Source organism: Cnephaeus nilssonii (genome assembly GCF_951640355.1).
Source record: "Cnephaeus nilssonii genome assembly, chromosome: 9".
In the NCBI taxonomy this organism is placed as follows: Eukaryota; Metazoa; Chordata; class Mammalia; order Chiroptera; family Vespertilionidae; genus Cnephaeus; species Cnephaeus nilssonii.
In genome coordinates this window covers 96,241,426-96,256,617 of record NC_137080.1, presented here as the reverse complement: position 1 = coordinate 96,256,617, position 15,192 = coordinate 96,241,426, and the positions used below count along the sequence as shown (strand labels likewise).

Below are 15,192 nucleotides of genomic sequence, written 5' to 3'. Positions count from 1 at the left end.
GGTCTGGGCCCGCTCTCCCCTCTCCCTCCGACTGCATCTCCCCCCTCCCCTTCCTCTGCTCCAGCCACCCAGCTCCCTCTGCTCCCCTCACCCCTGGGCGCCCGCCTCCTGGACTGTGCAGAAGCTGGCCTGTTGCCTGGAATGCCTTTCCTCCAAACGTCACCTGGTCTCTCTTGTCATGTGGGCCTCAGCCTAAACGCCACCTCTCAGAGAGGCCCTTCCCGACCTGCCCCTCTGATCAGGCCGATCCCTCCTTGGCGCGCTTCCTCCGCCTGGCCTGGCCTCACTGGGCTGTGGGCTCCCGGAGCCGGGCCCTGGCCTCACTGGGCTGTGGGCTCCCGGAGCCGGGCCCTGGCCTGGCCTCACTGGGCTGTGGGCTCCCGGAGCCGGGCCCTGGCCTCACTGGGCTGTGGGCTCCCGGAGCCGGGCCCTGGCCTCACTGGGCTGTGGGCTCCCGGAGCCGGGCCCTGGCCTGGCCTCACTGGGCTGTGGGCTCCCGGAGCCGGGCCCTGGCCTGGCCTCACTGGGCTGTGGGCTCCCGGAGCCGGGCCCTGGCCTCACTGGGCTGTGGGCTCCCGGAGCCGGGCCCTGGCCTCACTGGGCTGTGCGCTCCCGGAGCCGGGCCCTGGCCTGGCCTCACTGGGCTGTGGGCTCCCGGAGCTGGGCCCTGGCCTCACTGGGCTGTGGGCTCCCGGAGCTGGGCCCTGGCCTCACTGGGCTGTGGGCTCCCGGAGCCGGGCCCTGGCCTGGCCTCACTGGGCTGTGGGCTCCCGGAGCCGGGCCCTGGCCTGGCCTCACTGGGCTGTGGGCTCCAGGAGCCGGGCCCTGGCCTGGCCTCACTGGGCTGTGGGCTCCCGGAGCCGGGCCCTGGCCTGGCCTCACTGGGCTGTGGGCTCCAGGAGCCGGGCCCTGGCCTCACTGGGCTGTGGGCTCCCGGAGCCAGGCCCTGGCCTCACTGGGCTGTGGGCTCCAGGAGCCGGGCCCTGGCCTGGCCTCACTGGGCTGTGGGCTCCCGGAGCCGGGCCCTGGCTGATTGGCCGCCACTGTGCCCCTCGGCCCACAGCAGCCCGGCCTCCGTGGAGGGAGGGAGGAGCCCCAGGCAAAGCGGGCTAAATCTCACTCTAGCTTTGTGGTGCAGGCTGGGTCTACACTTAGAGTCAGGCTTAACCATAGGGTTGGGCATGGTGCTAGTTGGTTTCAAGATTAGCTCTAGAGACAAGGTTGGGTTAGTTTAGAGAATCTGTTTGGGGTTCATTTATTGAGATGTGTTTAGATGTTACGTTAGGGTTGGGTTTGAGCTGTGATTTGGGTTGAGGTTAAATTTGGGTTAGAGTCAAAGTCGGTATTAAATCCCAATTTCGATTTTGAGGCCAAGTTTAGGTTTGAGGCGAGTGCCGTCTCAGCAGGTTGGAAGCCTCGGAGAGTCCCCTGGCCTCTGCCGAGACCACAGTGAGACCGGGCCGAGCTGGGGCGCAGGCTCCAGGCACCAGCACTCCCCTCGGGAAAGCCCCGGGCCAGCTGCCGGCCACCCCAAGAAAGAAACCAAATTTCACACAACCTCCTTCGAAACTGAGATCGAAACCAAGATTGGCCCATCTGAAGAGGCGCCCTCAGCACAGTGCCCCCGTGACAGCCCTGCCCCCCCTCTCTGCCTCCCTCGCCTCCCACCACGCCTCCCCTTCCCCTTTCTGTCCATCCGTGCTCCGTCCCGCTCTCTGACCTCACGGTTTCTCTTTCTCGCTGTAATTGCAAGGCCCTTTTATACTTTTCTAGAGCGGCGGTCTCTGTCCATCAGCCCTACCATTAGGGAGGCAGAGAGACGACAGGAAGAAGAAAGGGCCCCAGAGAAAGAGGGGCACAGAGAAAAGGAAAGGGGCAGGAACCCGAGGGGAACCAACGGCGACCGAGACAGAGAGGTTCGAAGAGCAGAACCCGAGAGGCAGGCCACGATATTTACAGACGCCTCTGTGACCACGGCTCTTCCTCCCTCACACCTGCTCAGCCGCCAGGCCCGTGGGCTTTGCCTAGAAACTCCTCCTTTCCACTCTCCTGCTGCGGCTCCCGCAGAAATGCAGGCTCCCGTCACCTGCGAGCCCTCCTGACTGGTCTGCACACCTCTGGGTTCCCCCGCCGCCGCCCCCCGCCCCCCCCCCCCCGGCTCCCGCCCCATCCACTTCCTCGTAGCGGCCAGACCCGTTTTCCTAACACCAATCCGGCGCCGTTTGGTGGCTCCCACCACAGTCAGCGACGTGCAGGCTCCTTGGGGGTCTCAGACCTTCAGGAGGAGTTCCCAGCCACATGCCAGGCCCCTTCCCCTGCGCCGGCAGCCAATCGTACCGCTCAGCACACGCCTGCCATCTGCGCACTCACGGCTCCCTCCGTCTGAACTCCTCCTCACCGTCCTTGCCTCGATGCCTAGTGCCTGAGCCCCTCTCCCCGAGCGCCCCGTCATGGATCTTGTCACACCTGCTGTCATGTCCCGGTAACTTCCCTGTCTCCCACTCTGGGTTTTGAGGTCCCGGAGGTCAGGAGCCTGTCCTTCGCGTCTGCATTCTCAAGGTCTTGTGCAAGGTGCTCAATACATGTCAGTGGAACAGAGAAAACGCTAAGGATACGGAATGAGAACGCAAAGAAATCACAGATAAGACTATAAGGCCTGAAAGGCAGCGCTGCGGGGCTGCGGGGGGAGCAGGGGGCACCCTGGAGGAGGGTGCACACCCTGGAGGTCACTGAGCACAGCACCCGCCCCGGGGCTCGCTGCCAGGAGAGGGCCCGCGCCCCGCGCCCCGCGCCCAGGGAGGAGGGTTGCGCCTCCATCACCACCACCCTCAGCACCAGCCCCTCCAAAACTGCGAATGGAAGCTGACGGCATTAGGGACAGCCATGGCTGTGTTCTCAGTCTCATGAAACATGAACACAATCATCTTTAGAAACCTCACTTGTTTTTAACCTGCAACTTACAAGCAAAGTGAAAACTGGCTCGTGTTCAAGAATGTTCACGTCAATGTTTTCAAGCTGGCCCAGTTCCAGGACACATCAATTAGTCTCTTCACACAACAGAAAGTCATCGCAGCCGTCCTGGGGCTCACGCAGCGCGGCCGGAAGAAGCCACACGCCAATGCGCGCTCGGTGTGGCTTCATGTATCGGCCGCGCACAAGCAGGAAGGGCCCGTCGGCGTGAGGCCAGAGTGGCCGGCCTGGCGGGCGCTCGCTGGGAGGGACCTGCGAACCTGTGCAGTGGCGGCTGCGTGGCTGCCACCAGGCGGGACCCTGCCAGGCTGCCGTCAGAGGGGGAGCCCCTCACAGCTCACAGCAAGCCGGGCCCCACGCCGAAACCCGCTGCACCCCTCCCCGGGCGCGGTGCTTGTGTGGGGCTATGGAACCCGATCTGCGGGGCCACGAAGGGAAGGCCCGGTGAGGGGGGCACCCTCTGGCGTGCGATGAGCCCGGCATCATGTCCGGGTCGGGACGTGCATGCCGCCCAGGACAGAGCCATAACCAAGGGCCCCGGCGCGGCGCGTGTCCCAGGCTCCTCGGTGTGAACCCCGACATGAGAGTGCGCACTGGGCACCGGGGCAGGGCCGCCGGGACAGGACGGGGTGCCCGAGAGGGTGGGCCCAGAGAGAAGCCCGCAGTCGGAGGGACGCCGAGCTGTTCCACGAACCGCCCTCCAGGGAGCCAGGCCTCCAGCCCACACCCAGCTGCTGCCCTGGGCTCCCCGAATTCACCGTCCTTCTCTGGAACTCCTCAGCCTGACCCCACTCCCTGGCCCTCCCGGCCCACAATTCCCCTGACCCCCCACCCTTTCCCAGAACCCAGGCGTCCGCGCAGCCTGCGGTTGGTTCTCTCGGGGCCTCAGCCTTCCTGCCTTCGGCTGAAAGGCAGCACCTCCTGAGCCCTGGGGGCTTCCCCGGCCAGCCGGCCCAGAACCGCCTGCCGCTGCCGCCGCCGCTTCCTCTATAAAGGGCCCCCGGGGCGACAGCAGGTGAGCCTCTGCCACCCCATCTCCCCGCGCCCCTCGGTGGCTCTCCCCACGCCTCCCGCGCCTCCTGCCTGGGCCTGGGCCTGGGCGCTGGGCTTTGGTTTGTTCCTGTCTCTCACTCCGGGTCGGGTGGGTCTCTCCCTGTCTGTCACACAGCCTCTGTGTCTGCCTCCGGCCCGCTCTGCTCCCCTCCCTCCGCGTCTCTGTCTCCCCTGCTCGCTCACCTCGGTTCCCGACTGCCTCTGGTCCCGTCTCTGCCTGTCACCCTGTCTCGCGGTGGCTGTCGCCTGGGGAGGAGGCCGGCTGGGCCGTGCGCCCGCCCCGCCCCTCACGTCTCCCCCCTGCAGGTCTCCCATGCCACCACCTGGACACCTCTGCCTGCGGAGGGGGTGTGGCGCCCCCCTCCTGCTCCTGGGGCTGCTGCTGGCCCTGCCACCTGCGGCCCAGGTGAGACTGCAGGAGAAGGGGGTGCAGGGGTGGCCCAGCCGAACCTTGGGCCCCAGAGCCCCCAACTCTGCTCTCCCCTAGGGGCTCCCCGATGTTGGCCTCTCAGCTGCGCAGACTGCCCATCAGCACCCCCAGAAGCACTTCGCACAAGGCACCCTCAAACCTGCCGCTCACCTTGTTGGTAAACACCCCCAGACACAACCCCTCGCCCTCCCGCTACCCCCTTCAAGGCCCAAACAGCTGTCTACTCCACCTCCCGCAGCCCCCCCCACCCCCTGCAAACCGGCTCCCACTCCTGTCCTCCCAACACCCCCGGAACTTGGGCCGGCACCTGCTTCTTCAGGGACTGAGACCTCGGAGGCCAGGGCCCGGACACCCCCTCTGGCTCTTCCTAGGCGACCCCGGCGCCCGGGACGCGCTGCGCTGGAGAGCGAGCTCCGACCGCGCCTTCCTGCGCCACGGCTTCTCGCTGCGCAACAACTCGCTGCTGGTGCCGGCCAGCGGCCTCTACTTCATCTACTCGCAGGTGGTCTTCGCCGGGCCGGGCTGCTGCCCCGCGGCCGCCCCGCTCCACCTGGCGCACGAGGTGCAGCTCTCCTCCGCCCAGTACCCGGCCCACGTGCCGCTGCTCAGCGCGCAGAAGTCCGTGCGCCCCGGGCCGCAGGGGCCCTGGGTGCGCTCGGTGTACCAGGGGGCGGTGTTCCTGCTCACCCAGGGCGACCAGCTCTCCACCAGCACGGACGGCATCGACCACCTGCTCCTCGGGCCCAGTACTGTCTTCTTTGGAGCTTTCGCTCTGTAGAAAATTCCAGAAAGAAAAAAAGTTGGTTTCAAGGCCTTCTCCCCATGTTGCCTCCACCCTGACCATTCAAAGGTCGCCTGGCCTGTGACCTTTCCGCACGTCACCTGGGGCTTCCAAGGAGGCGCTCTGGGCACCCAGGGTTCCACCCCCCACCCTCCGCTCTGTGCTGCCGCGGCCCGCGGGGCAGGACACGGGGAGCAGGTGGCTGTCTGGAGGCAGGGAGGGGGGTATTTATGAGGAGAAGAGAATAAGTTATTTATTTATGGAGGATGGGATGGAGCGAAGGGAGAGATAGGGGACAGAGATAAGTGTGCCCACCCGATGCTGGGGGTCATCTCGGCTGCCCTGGAGGGGCCAGTGCAGGCGGCCAGGCCCTAGGAGCAGAGCCCCCGCCGACACCTCACCAGGAGACACCTCACCAGGAGACATCGGCACCTCCCTGCGGCCAATAAAGCTTTTTCTGGCCAAAACCGGTTTGGCTCAGTGGATAGAGCTTCGGCCTGCGGACTCAAGGGTCCCGGGTTCGATTCCGGTCAAGGGCATGTACCTTGGTTGGGGGCACATCCCCAGTAGGGGGTGTGCAGGAGGCAGCTGGTCGATGTTTCTCTCTCATCGATGTTTCTAACTCTCTATCCCTCTCTCTTCCTCTCTGTAAAAAAACCAATAAAATATATTAAAAAAAAAAAAAAAGCTTTTTCTGTGAGATGCGCCTGGCTCTGTCCGTCTGTCTGGGAGGGAAGAATGTCTCGGGCTGTTGAAGGAGGGAGGACAGAGGCCTTGGAGGGGAGCTGGGGCACACAGAGGTGCAGGGGCCTGCGGGGGGGAGGGCAGCCAGGCCCTGCAGGGAACCGAAGGGTTAGCTAAGAAGGTGAAGGAAGGGTGCGGGTTCAGGTCTGCAGCGGGTAGGTCAGGGGAGCCCTGGCAGATATGGCCACAGGCAGAGGCTGCGGGGAGTGGGGTTACAGGGAGCGTCCAGAGAGAAGTGACCCCACCGGAGGGTCTACAGGACTATGGGGTGGAGCATGGGGATCCCCTGAAAGCCTCCAAGGTGGGGGGCCGGGAAGCATGGTCATGCCCAGGGGCTCTGGGACTAGGCCCTTTCCAGGGGTCTGAGGAAGCAGGAGGTCTTTGGGGTCCGTGGCCACACACAGGCTTCATACAAAAATGAGGGCCTCGGGTGCCTTTGGAGCCAAGACCGAAACAGCACTGTTGAGTCCGTCAGAACGAAAGGGGAAGGCCTGCCCTGTGGGGTTCGGGGTTCCCAGGCTGCCTCCCTCCCTCTGGGTTGTCCCAGGCTTGCCCCTGCTCTTCCCCCAGGCCTCTAGGGGCCCATCCCCTTCTCTCCCAGGGACCCCAGCCCCAGCTCAGGACCAGCAGGTTTCCCCCTTTTTCTTCCGTCAAGGACTCAGCTCTCTGAACCCCTCCCATTTCCGGTGCTGCCCCCATGTGAGTCCTGTCTGGAAATCGGGGGGAAACAGGCCACAGCCCTGGTCCCCCAAAGGAATGGAGACGATGGGAATTGGGGGGCAGAGGGGAACTGAGGTCCAGCCTTTAGGGTCCTACATTCATAACCCTGACTGGCCCAGCAAGGCCACCTTCAAATCCAGATGGGGAGGGGGCCAGTATCCTTGATGCCTGGGTGTCCCCAACTTTCCAAATCCCCACCCCCGCAATGGAGAAGAAACCAACCCGAGACAGAAGGTGCAGGCCCACTACCGCTTCCTCCAGATGAGCTCATGGGTTTCTCCACCAAGGAAGTTTTCCGCTGGCTGAATGAGACTCCCCGCCCTCCTCTCCCCAGGCTATAAAGGCAGCTGCGGCACAGCCAGCCAGCAGAAGCTCCTCAGCGAGGACGGGGAGAGACCAGCTCGGACCCCCTGGAAGTGGTCTCTCAGCGACACGCCCCACCGACACCCGACGCCCTCCCTGGCCTCTGGGAGACACAGCATGAGCACTGAGAGCATGATCCGCGACGTGGAGCTGGCGGAGGAGGCGCTCCCCAAGAAGGCAGGGGGCCCCCAGGGCTCCAGACGGTGCCTGTGCATCAGCCTCTTCTCCTTCCTCCTCGTGGCAGGAGCCACCACACTCTTCTGCCTGCTGCACTTGGGGGTGATCGGCCCCCAGAGGGAAGAGGTGAGTGCCTCGCCAGCCTTGGCCCCCCCTCCTCCTGCCACCAAGAGAGAAATGGGGGAGAAGGAGGGTGAGAGGTGGGGAGGGAACACTGGGGAAAGACGGGGAGGCAGAAAGAGAAGTGGAGAGAGCAGGCTGGAGAGGGGACCTGTCACCCAGAAGGTGCTCACTGACATGTGCTGAGTGAATGGATGAGCAGGCAGACCAGCACATCTCAAGAGAGATGTGTAGAGGGACGTGGGGCACGAGTAGAGAGCAAGGGAGCAAACAAGTGATAAGAATAAAGATGCAGAGATCAACAGAGATGGGAGGCATGAAAGAGACGAGGTGAAGGAAGGAGAAATAAGGAGAGATGGAGATAGGGAGTCTGCCTCATGGACAGCACTCAACAAAAGATTGTCAAATGGGTGGGTGAGTGAATGCATGGATGGGTGGAGAGAAAACTAGACACATCAGGCAGGGAGTACACACTAGCTAAGCAGCCAGCTGTCCGCCCCCCCCCCCACCTGCTCTGATGCTAATCCTCCTCCTTCTCCCCAGCAGTTCCCGATGGGCAGCCTCCCACTGGCCCAGACCCTCGGTGAGTGTCGCCTAGCCTCTCTCCTACTTCTGGGTTTGGGTAGAGTTGGTGTTAGCCCTCGGATGGTAGCAGCGGGGAAATTTACACCTGGGGGTGGAGGGATGAGGAATGGAAGTCAAAGTAGCAGGCTATTTTGGGGGAAACTTAAGGGTTTCACCTTTTTCTTTCCTCTTTCCTCCTCAGGATTATCTTCTCGAACCCCAGGTGACAAGCCTGTGGCCCATGTTGTAGGTAAGAGTTCTGAGGGTGGTCTGAGGGATGCAGAAGCAGGTGGGCTGGGCAGGGCTAGGGTTTGGGAGCTGAGCCCAGGCTGAGGGCAGACAGTCCTTGGAGACCCTGAGAGAAGAACTGAATTCAAGGTGGGGAGGGAGGAGAAGCACCCCAGGCCTGGGGGAATGCTCAGAACCTCGTGGCAGATGGGATATGGGAAGACAGAGGGGACAGGAACAGGATGTGGGGGGTGGGCAGGATGTGGGGGTGGAACTGACAGGGTCACCCTGACTCCCCTCTCCCTCCCTCCAGCAAACCAGCAAACCGTGGGGCAGCTGCAGTGGCAGAGCAAGGTGGCCAACGCGCTCCTGGCCAATGGTGTCAACCTGACGGACAACCAGCTGGTGGTGCCATTGAGTGGGCTGTACCTGGTCTACTCCCAGGTCCTCTTCAAGGGCAGAGGCTGCCCTCACAGCCCCGTGCTGCTCACCCACATCGTCAGCCGCTTTGCCGTCTCCTACAAGGAGAAGATCAACCTCCTCTATGCCATCAAGAGCCCCTGCCAGCGGGAGAGCCCAGAGGGGACCGAGGCCATGCCCTGGTACGAGCCCATCTACCTGGGGGGCGTCTTCCAGCTGGACAAGGGCGATCGGCTCAGTGCCGAGACCAACCTGCCCGACTATCTCGATTTTTCCGAGTCCGGGCAGGTCTACTTCGGGATCGTTGCCCTGTGAGGGAGCAGGAGGTCCATTCTCGTCCGCCTCAGTGCCTGCGTCACCCACTCCTTCAGACCACGCCATCCCCTTCTGGGTCAGAAAGGGGATTAGGGGCTCAGGGCTGGGCTCCGAGCTGAAGACTTTAAACAGCACTCAGAAACCTAGGGTGCACTGTGGTGTGGCCTGGGCCACGGGGCACCGGCCGCTGCCGAGCACTCCGAATGCAGGTTTGGGTGCCTGGACGCAGCCTGGGACCCCTGGGCTGGGGCCTGGGAAGCTCTCGTTCTGGCCAGACCCCTCAGAGCACCCCGAGAAGATCTGACCCACAAACTGGCTGAGGGGCCTCAGGCCCTTCTCTCTTCAAATGCTCCGGGAAGCTTCCCTGGGACAGAGCGCCCAGAGGGCCAGCTCCTCTATTTATGTTTGCACTTGTGATTATTTATTATTATTTATTATTTATTTATTTGCTAATAAGAGTATTTATTCGGGAGGTCAGGTGTCCGGGGAGACCCAACGCAAGGGCCGCCTGGGCTCAGACATGTTTTCCGTGAAAATGGAGCTGAACTCTAGGCTCTTCCCGCCTGGCCTCCTGGTCTCGGTGTCTCCCTTTGCTTGTGTTTTTAGAAAACATTGATCTGATCAAGGTGTCTAAATAATGTTGATTTAGTGACTGACTGTCGCTACATCGCTGAACCTCTGCTCCCCAGGGGAGCTGTGCCTGTAACCGCCCTACTGGTCAGTGGCGAGAAATAAAGTGTGCTTAGAAAAGCAACTCGGTCTCTTTCTTGGAATTAACTCTGCATTGGGCGTGCGGCCTGCTCCCTGAAGTCCTCTCTCCACAGGGCTTGGGTCCCTGGACCCAGTCCTCACTCCCTGGGCTGCTGGGCTCAGGAGACCCCACAGAACACAGAGCTCAGCCAGACAGCCCCGCCCATAGGAACCTGCAGCCCAGCCTAATCGCCTCCGCCTCGGGCCTGGGAATTTCCAGCTCCGGGAATTCCAGCCGGAGAGGGGAAGTCCTGAGCTCAGGTGCTCAGGTGCTCAGGTGCTCAGGTGCTCAGGGGCGGCTGCTGGCTGCTGTGAGAGAACCAGGAGGAGCCCCGCGCTCCGGCACCTGAGTCACAGCCAAGGGCTTCCAGACAGTCAGGCATCCGGACTCCACACCCCCGGGGGCCTCCGGCCCACCTGGCCCACCTGGCCCACCTGGCCACCTGAACCAGTCACTGACCTCCCCCGTCAAATGGAGGGAGGGATGCCCACCGCGGACGCAGCCACCGGAGAACAGCTGCCTCGGTGCCCCGCACAGCACCTGACCGGGGCCGCCGTGAATCCCGGCTTTTCCCGCTCACTCAGCCCAGCCATCCTATCCCCTCCCCTCTCCGTGGGTAGGACTGAAGAGAAAAAAGACAATAAAAAGCTAGCAATAAGATGTGGGTGACGGGTCCACACGCAGCCTGGTCTCCCTGGTTTTTTTGGCAAACGATGAGGGGAGGGCTGTGCGGTGGGGACTTGGAAAGAGAAAAGCACCCCCACCCCAGGAGGCTCTTCTGGGCCCAGAGTCACAAACACACGTGGAGGCAGACCTGGAGGCCCAGCGAACAGGCGCTCTCACGGGGCCCGGACGCCGGGTTTCCTCCCTGCCGCTGAGGAACAGCCAAAGAAATACAATGTCACTACAGTCAAATTACTGAAATCAAGTAGGTTGAGGCCGGAGGAAACAATTTTATTCTTGCTTTAACCAGTCTTGGAACTTAAGCTTTTGAACGCCCCAGTCCTGTGTCAGTATCTAGATGTACATCGACCTCCTGATAACCTCTGTGGAGCCCCTGAAGGACGAAGGAGCGAATGTCCATGCAGCCAGCCCAGCTGGCGTCCCGCGGACAGAGCCGGTCATGGAGAATTCCTCTGGGACCCGTCCCGAGGCTGAGCTTGGGGAGCCGTTTCTTCTCGACAAAGGACTGTGTCCGAACAGAGCCCTCCGCCTGCTTTCTTCCTCTGAACTCTGCGTCTTGCCTGCGGTGTTTCCAGTTTGTAAGCCTAGGACCTTCGAGTGAACGGTCCCCGGTTACTACCAGCCAAAGCCTCATGATCACCAGCCTTCACCGGTTACTACCAGCCTTCACCGGTTACTACCAGCCAAAGCCTCGTGATCACCAGCCTTCACCGGTTACTACCAGCCAAAGCCTGGCGAGGCCGCGGCGCTCAGGCCGCTGGGTGGCAGCCGGGCCGGAGGACGCCCTGCTTTGACCTGCGCTGCCCTGGGCTGTGTGTGCTGCCCTTTGTGCTGTGTGTCTCCATGACCGCTCGGGAGGCCAGTGGTGAGTCCTCTAGGTTCTGACTCCCCTTCTGTTACCAGAGAGTCCAATTCCTTCCGCACGGTGGGAGTGGGGTTCTTACAATGTCTCTAGAACGTTCTAAGATTTGCATGGGAGAAGGAGTGTTTTTATTGGCGTGGAGTTACATTCCTCAGGTTGTGAAGTCCCCGGCCCTTAGCCCAGTCCTGCAAGAGGTGCGCTGGGGATCCCGCAGAGCCGACAGGAGGGCCAGTGTCCCGAGCCGCCGCCCGTGTTGGGTCCAGTGCAGCCTCAGCTAATTCAAGTCCGTTCCTCCGTGGGGCAGAGGCCACACGGCTGTAGGCCATGCGGGTGGATGCAGGAGTCCCAAGAGGGCCTGAGGGCCAAAGACCAGGAGCCAGGAGCCAGACGCCCTTTGTTCAGAAGTTTAAATAGTCAGACTCTCCCCTCGCTGTGGCCATGCCTGTCCTGGCCCATTCCCTGCTCCCTGGTGCGGCCGACAGGCAGGCCAGCGCCTTCCCACAACCCTCAGGCCTCACCGGGCACGTGTCCGCCCTCCTCCATCGCCAGCGGGAACGGACTGGGAGAGCGTTAAACTACAGCTTCCTGGCAACACTGCCCACAGGGATGTCTGGTCCTCCCTCCTCCGTCCGCTCAGTAACAGCCGGGGTGTTGTAGCAGTGCCACCCGCTTTGGCGGCGGTTCAGAGCCTCCACTCGGGGTCCCTGGCTCTGGTGTTTGTGATGGGGTGTCCTCTGTCTCAGTCCGCTACAGAAGGACAGCCCCAGCAGGAACACCAGCTGCATACGTGTTCAAAACTTAGGATTTATTCTCTATTAAATCATATCCCAATGGACCTCAAACACAACTTAGAACTGCAGTGGCCACTTTAGAGATCTTTTGAAATGCCAAAATTAGTTACATCTTAGGAATGTTAAACAACCTGAATGAGAAGCATTTTTCAGTTGGAATTTAGAGGCCTCTAAGAAATGAAATGATGCACGGATAGACAACATCTCCTTGTCTTCTTCTTTTTTTTTTAAATATATATTTTATTGATTTTTTTTACAGAAAGAAAGGGAGAGGGATAGAGAGTTAGAAACATCAATGAGAGAGAAACATTGGTCAGCTGCCTCCTGAACACCCCCCACTGGGGATGCGCCCTCAACCAAGGTGCATGCCCTTGACAGGAATCGAACCTGGGACCCCTCAGTCTGCAGGCCGACGCTCTATCCACTGAGCCAAACCAGCTAGGGCTCTCCTTGTCTTCTTGTCCAACCGTGACAGCTTTCAGGGGAACTTACCTTTAACATGGGACCCCTAAAATATCCCCAAAGCTCCTCCCTTAGGAACTCTAGCTAGCCTGTTATATATACAAACATTTTTGTCCCCCCTCAAGTGCCTTTTGGCACAAAATAGACCAACTAAGCCAAAATGACTTAGAACTCTAATAGCCATTAAGAGAAAACTTTAAGTCCACCTCAAGGGCATGTACCTTGGTTGCAATTCCCTTAGAGAGAATTTCAAACCTCTTGGGGTACTGGAATGAATTCTTTGATTGATATGCAGAAGCTTGTAATCTAAAAGACAAATTGATTTTGCCCTGGATGGTACTTTCAGTGGTTAGAGTCAGCCCACGCACTGAAGGGTCACGGGTTCGATTCCTGACCAAGGGCACATACCTGGGTTGGTCCGGATACGTGCAGGAGGCAACCAATTAAGTCTCTCTCCCTCTCTCTCTCTCTCCCCACCTCCCTCCTTCCCTTCCAGTCTCTCTAAAAATCAATGGAAAAAATATCCTCAGGTGAGAATTAACAAACAAACAAAAAAAGACAAATTGATTTTAAAAGCAGTTCTAAAAGGATCCTAAAGAAGCTTGACCATCTAAGCAGATATTTTAACTTTTCTTCCTGATCCTACCCCCCCCCCCCGCACTACCCTCCCTCCTGCCCCCAGAAACCTGATATTTCAAAGAACTTAATGACTCTATGGTCAGAAATTTGGCGAAATTGGAAGCTAAAGATTCAAACCTTGTTGGGAATTTTTAAAAAGCCTCCTCCCCTAAACAAAAATAAAACTACGCACCCAGAGGGAAAGAAGCCAATTGGGAATGATGTACGTGGATGGGTAGATCAACCCCTGATGCCACATAAGTTAAAACCCAGCTCTGTGGGTATTGAGAGCAACCGTCCTCATCTTACAGATCTGGGAAGCAGCTCTGGAGGCAGCTCGGGGCCACCTGTCTCTGCCTCCGATCCTACGGCTGGAGGAAGAAAAGGGACATGAGCATTTTTGTACAAAGCACAAACTCATGCTCTGGCTCAAGATTCCTTGCCAAGGACAAACACAAGCCTTAACTGTCTTATTCACAAACATAATAAGAAAAGGCCTTAGCCATCTGAATAAATGAACTTAACTTATCCATTAGTGGGGTTTTGCCTTATTTTACGAACTCATGGCTGAAATTTTAAAGACAAAGTACCAGGCCTCCGTTTGCATCTGTCTGTGTGTTCATGTGTGGCGTGTGGAAGTTTCTACCCCGAGATAATAGTGCTAATTTGGAAAAGTCTGCTTAATTGGCTGAAAGAAATTAAGCACTTACATACAATTTCTCAAAAATATAATAGAAACTAATCGACATGCTTCCTCAGGACCGAGGGCTGTGGGAGCACATTTGTAGGAGAGCTGGTTTCGGTTGGGTTTGGTGACACCGGCAGACCCTTAGGTAACACCCATCCACCTGGGCTCCCTAGTCAGTAGCTCGCCAGGCAGGGGAGGTCCCCGTCTCTGCTGCAGAATCTGTCAGCAAGGAAAGCAACTCGGTGCAACGAAATGTCCGTGAGGACCCACAGCCACTGAGAACAGGGGATACACGCGTCAGGGAGCTTTTCAGCGACACTTACGTTTTATGGTGTGTTTACTGAGATAGTTCATCAGAATCTCTGGGCCCGGCTGGTGTAGCTCACAGGGTCAGCATTGAGCCAGGAACCAAGAGGCCACGGGTCCAATTACTGGTCAGGGCCCATGCCCAGCTTTTGGGCTCCATCCCCTGTGGAGGGTGTGCAGGAGGCAGCGGATCGATGATGTTTCTCTCTCATCAATGTTTCTATCTCTCCATCTCTCTACCTTCCTCTGCCTCTAAAAATTCAATAAAAAGTATATTTTAAAAAAATCTTTTAGTAACTTGTATCCCAGAGTTTTGCCAAGTTAAGTTAAATGATGAGTCAGGTTAAATTCATTGAGTATCTAGATCATTTCCCCAAAAAATAAAATACTAGAACATCAATTGTTAAACAAGTCTAAGTTTATCTACTTTTGACTTCTCATTACAGATAAACTAAAACGTAAATTTGGATCTGTAAATGGACATGTTTCACACTTGAGGAAGCATATGCACCTAAAAATTATGAACTGTTGCCCTGGCCAGTGTGGCTCAGCTGGTTGGAGCATTGTCCGTACACCAAGAGGTGGTGGGCTGATCCCTGGTCAGGGCGCGTGTGGGAGACAACCCATCAATGTTTCTGATGTGGGTGTTTCTCTCTCTCTCCCTCCCTGCCTCCCTCCCTTCCTCTTTCTAAAAATCAATTTTAAAAAAACTAAAAATTATGAAATATATTTGCCAGTAAAAGAAACTATGTTTCTAGAGGTTATGAAATATATTCATAAATTTGCCAACCTAAAGCATGCTAATTGCTTAGTTTTCAGTTGTCATTAGAAAGAAATTAAGGTTTCTAAGGGTTAAGAATTCAAATTAATATGAGGTCAATGGGGGGTGAAAGGGGACATATGTAATACTTTCAACAATAAAGATTTTTTTAAAGAAAATAAAAGGATTATAATTAATATGGAAGGAAATAATATGTGTTTTCAGGAAAAGAAGATATAAGTTATGGAAATGCACTTTTTTCCTTAAACCTCTCCCAAGGATATTTTTTAAAGAGAGTAGGGGGGGGGGGGAGGGAAGAAAGGGAGAAACATCAATCACATCAATTGGTTTCCTCCTGCACGCACCCCAACCGCCCGGGATGGAA

General features: G+C 58.4%; 2 protein-coding genes across 5 annotated transcripts; both read left to right on the top strand.

Moving 5' to 3' along the window:
• Nucleotides 1–4,331: 4,331 nt before the first annotated feature.
• Nucleotides 4,332–5,231, top strand: LTA (lymphotoxin alpha; the record flags this gene model as incomplete). The annotated part of the gene is made up of 3 exons (XM_079781388.1): nucleotides 4,332–4,429; nucleotides 4,511–4,610; nucleotides 4,825–5,231. The coding sequence occupies exons 1-3, from the start codon at nucleotides 4,337–4,339 to the stop codon at nucleotides 5,229–5,231; spliced, it is 600 nt and encodes a 199-aa protein (XP_079637514.1). The 5' UTR covers nucleotides 4,332–4,336.
• Nucleotides 5,232–7,178: 1,947 nt separating this feature from the next.
• TNF (tumor necrosis factor) lies at nucleotides 7,179–8,885 on the top strand (the record flags this gene model as incomplete). 4 transcript variants are annotated; one of them, XM_079781220.1, is made up of 4 exons in its annotated part: nucleotides 7,179–7,364; nucleotides 7,905–7,941; nucleotides 8,125–8,172; nucleotides 8,464–8,885. In XM_079781220.1, the coding sequence occupies 4 exons, from the start codon at nucleotides 7,179–7,181 to the stop codon at nucleotides 8,883–8,885; spliced, it is 693 nt and encodes a 230-aa protein (XP_079637346.1). The 4 variants fall into 4 exon arrangements, with proteins under 4 accessions (XP_079637346.1, XP_079637345.1, XP_079637347.1 ...); XM_079781219.1 differs by having other exon boundaries at nucleotides 7,902–7,941; XM_079781221.1 differs by lacking the exon at nucleotides 7,905–7,941 and having other exon boundaries at nucleotides 7,179–7,368.
• Nucleotides 8,886–15,192: the final 6,307 nt, after the last annotated feature.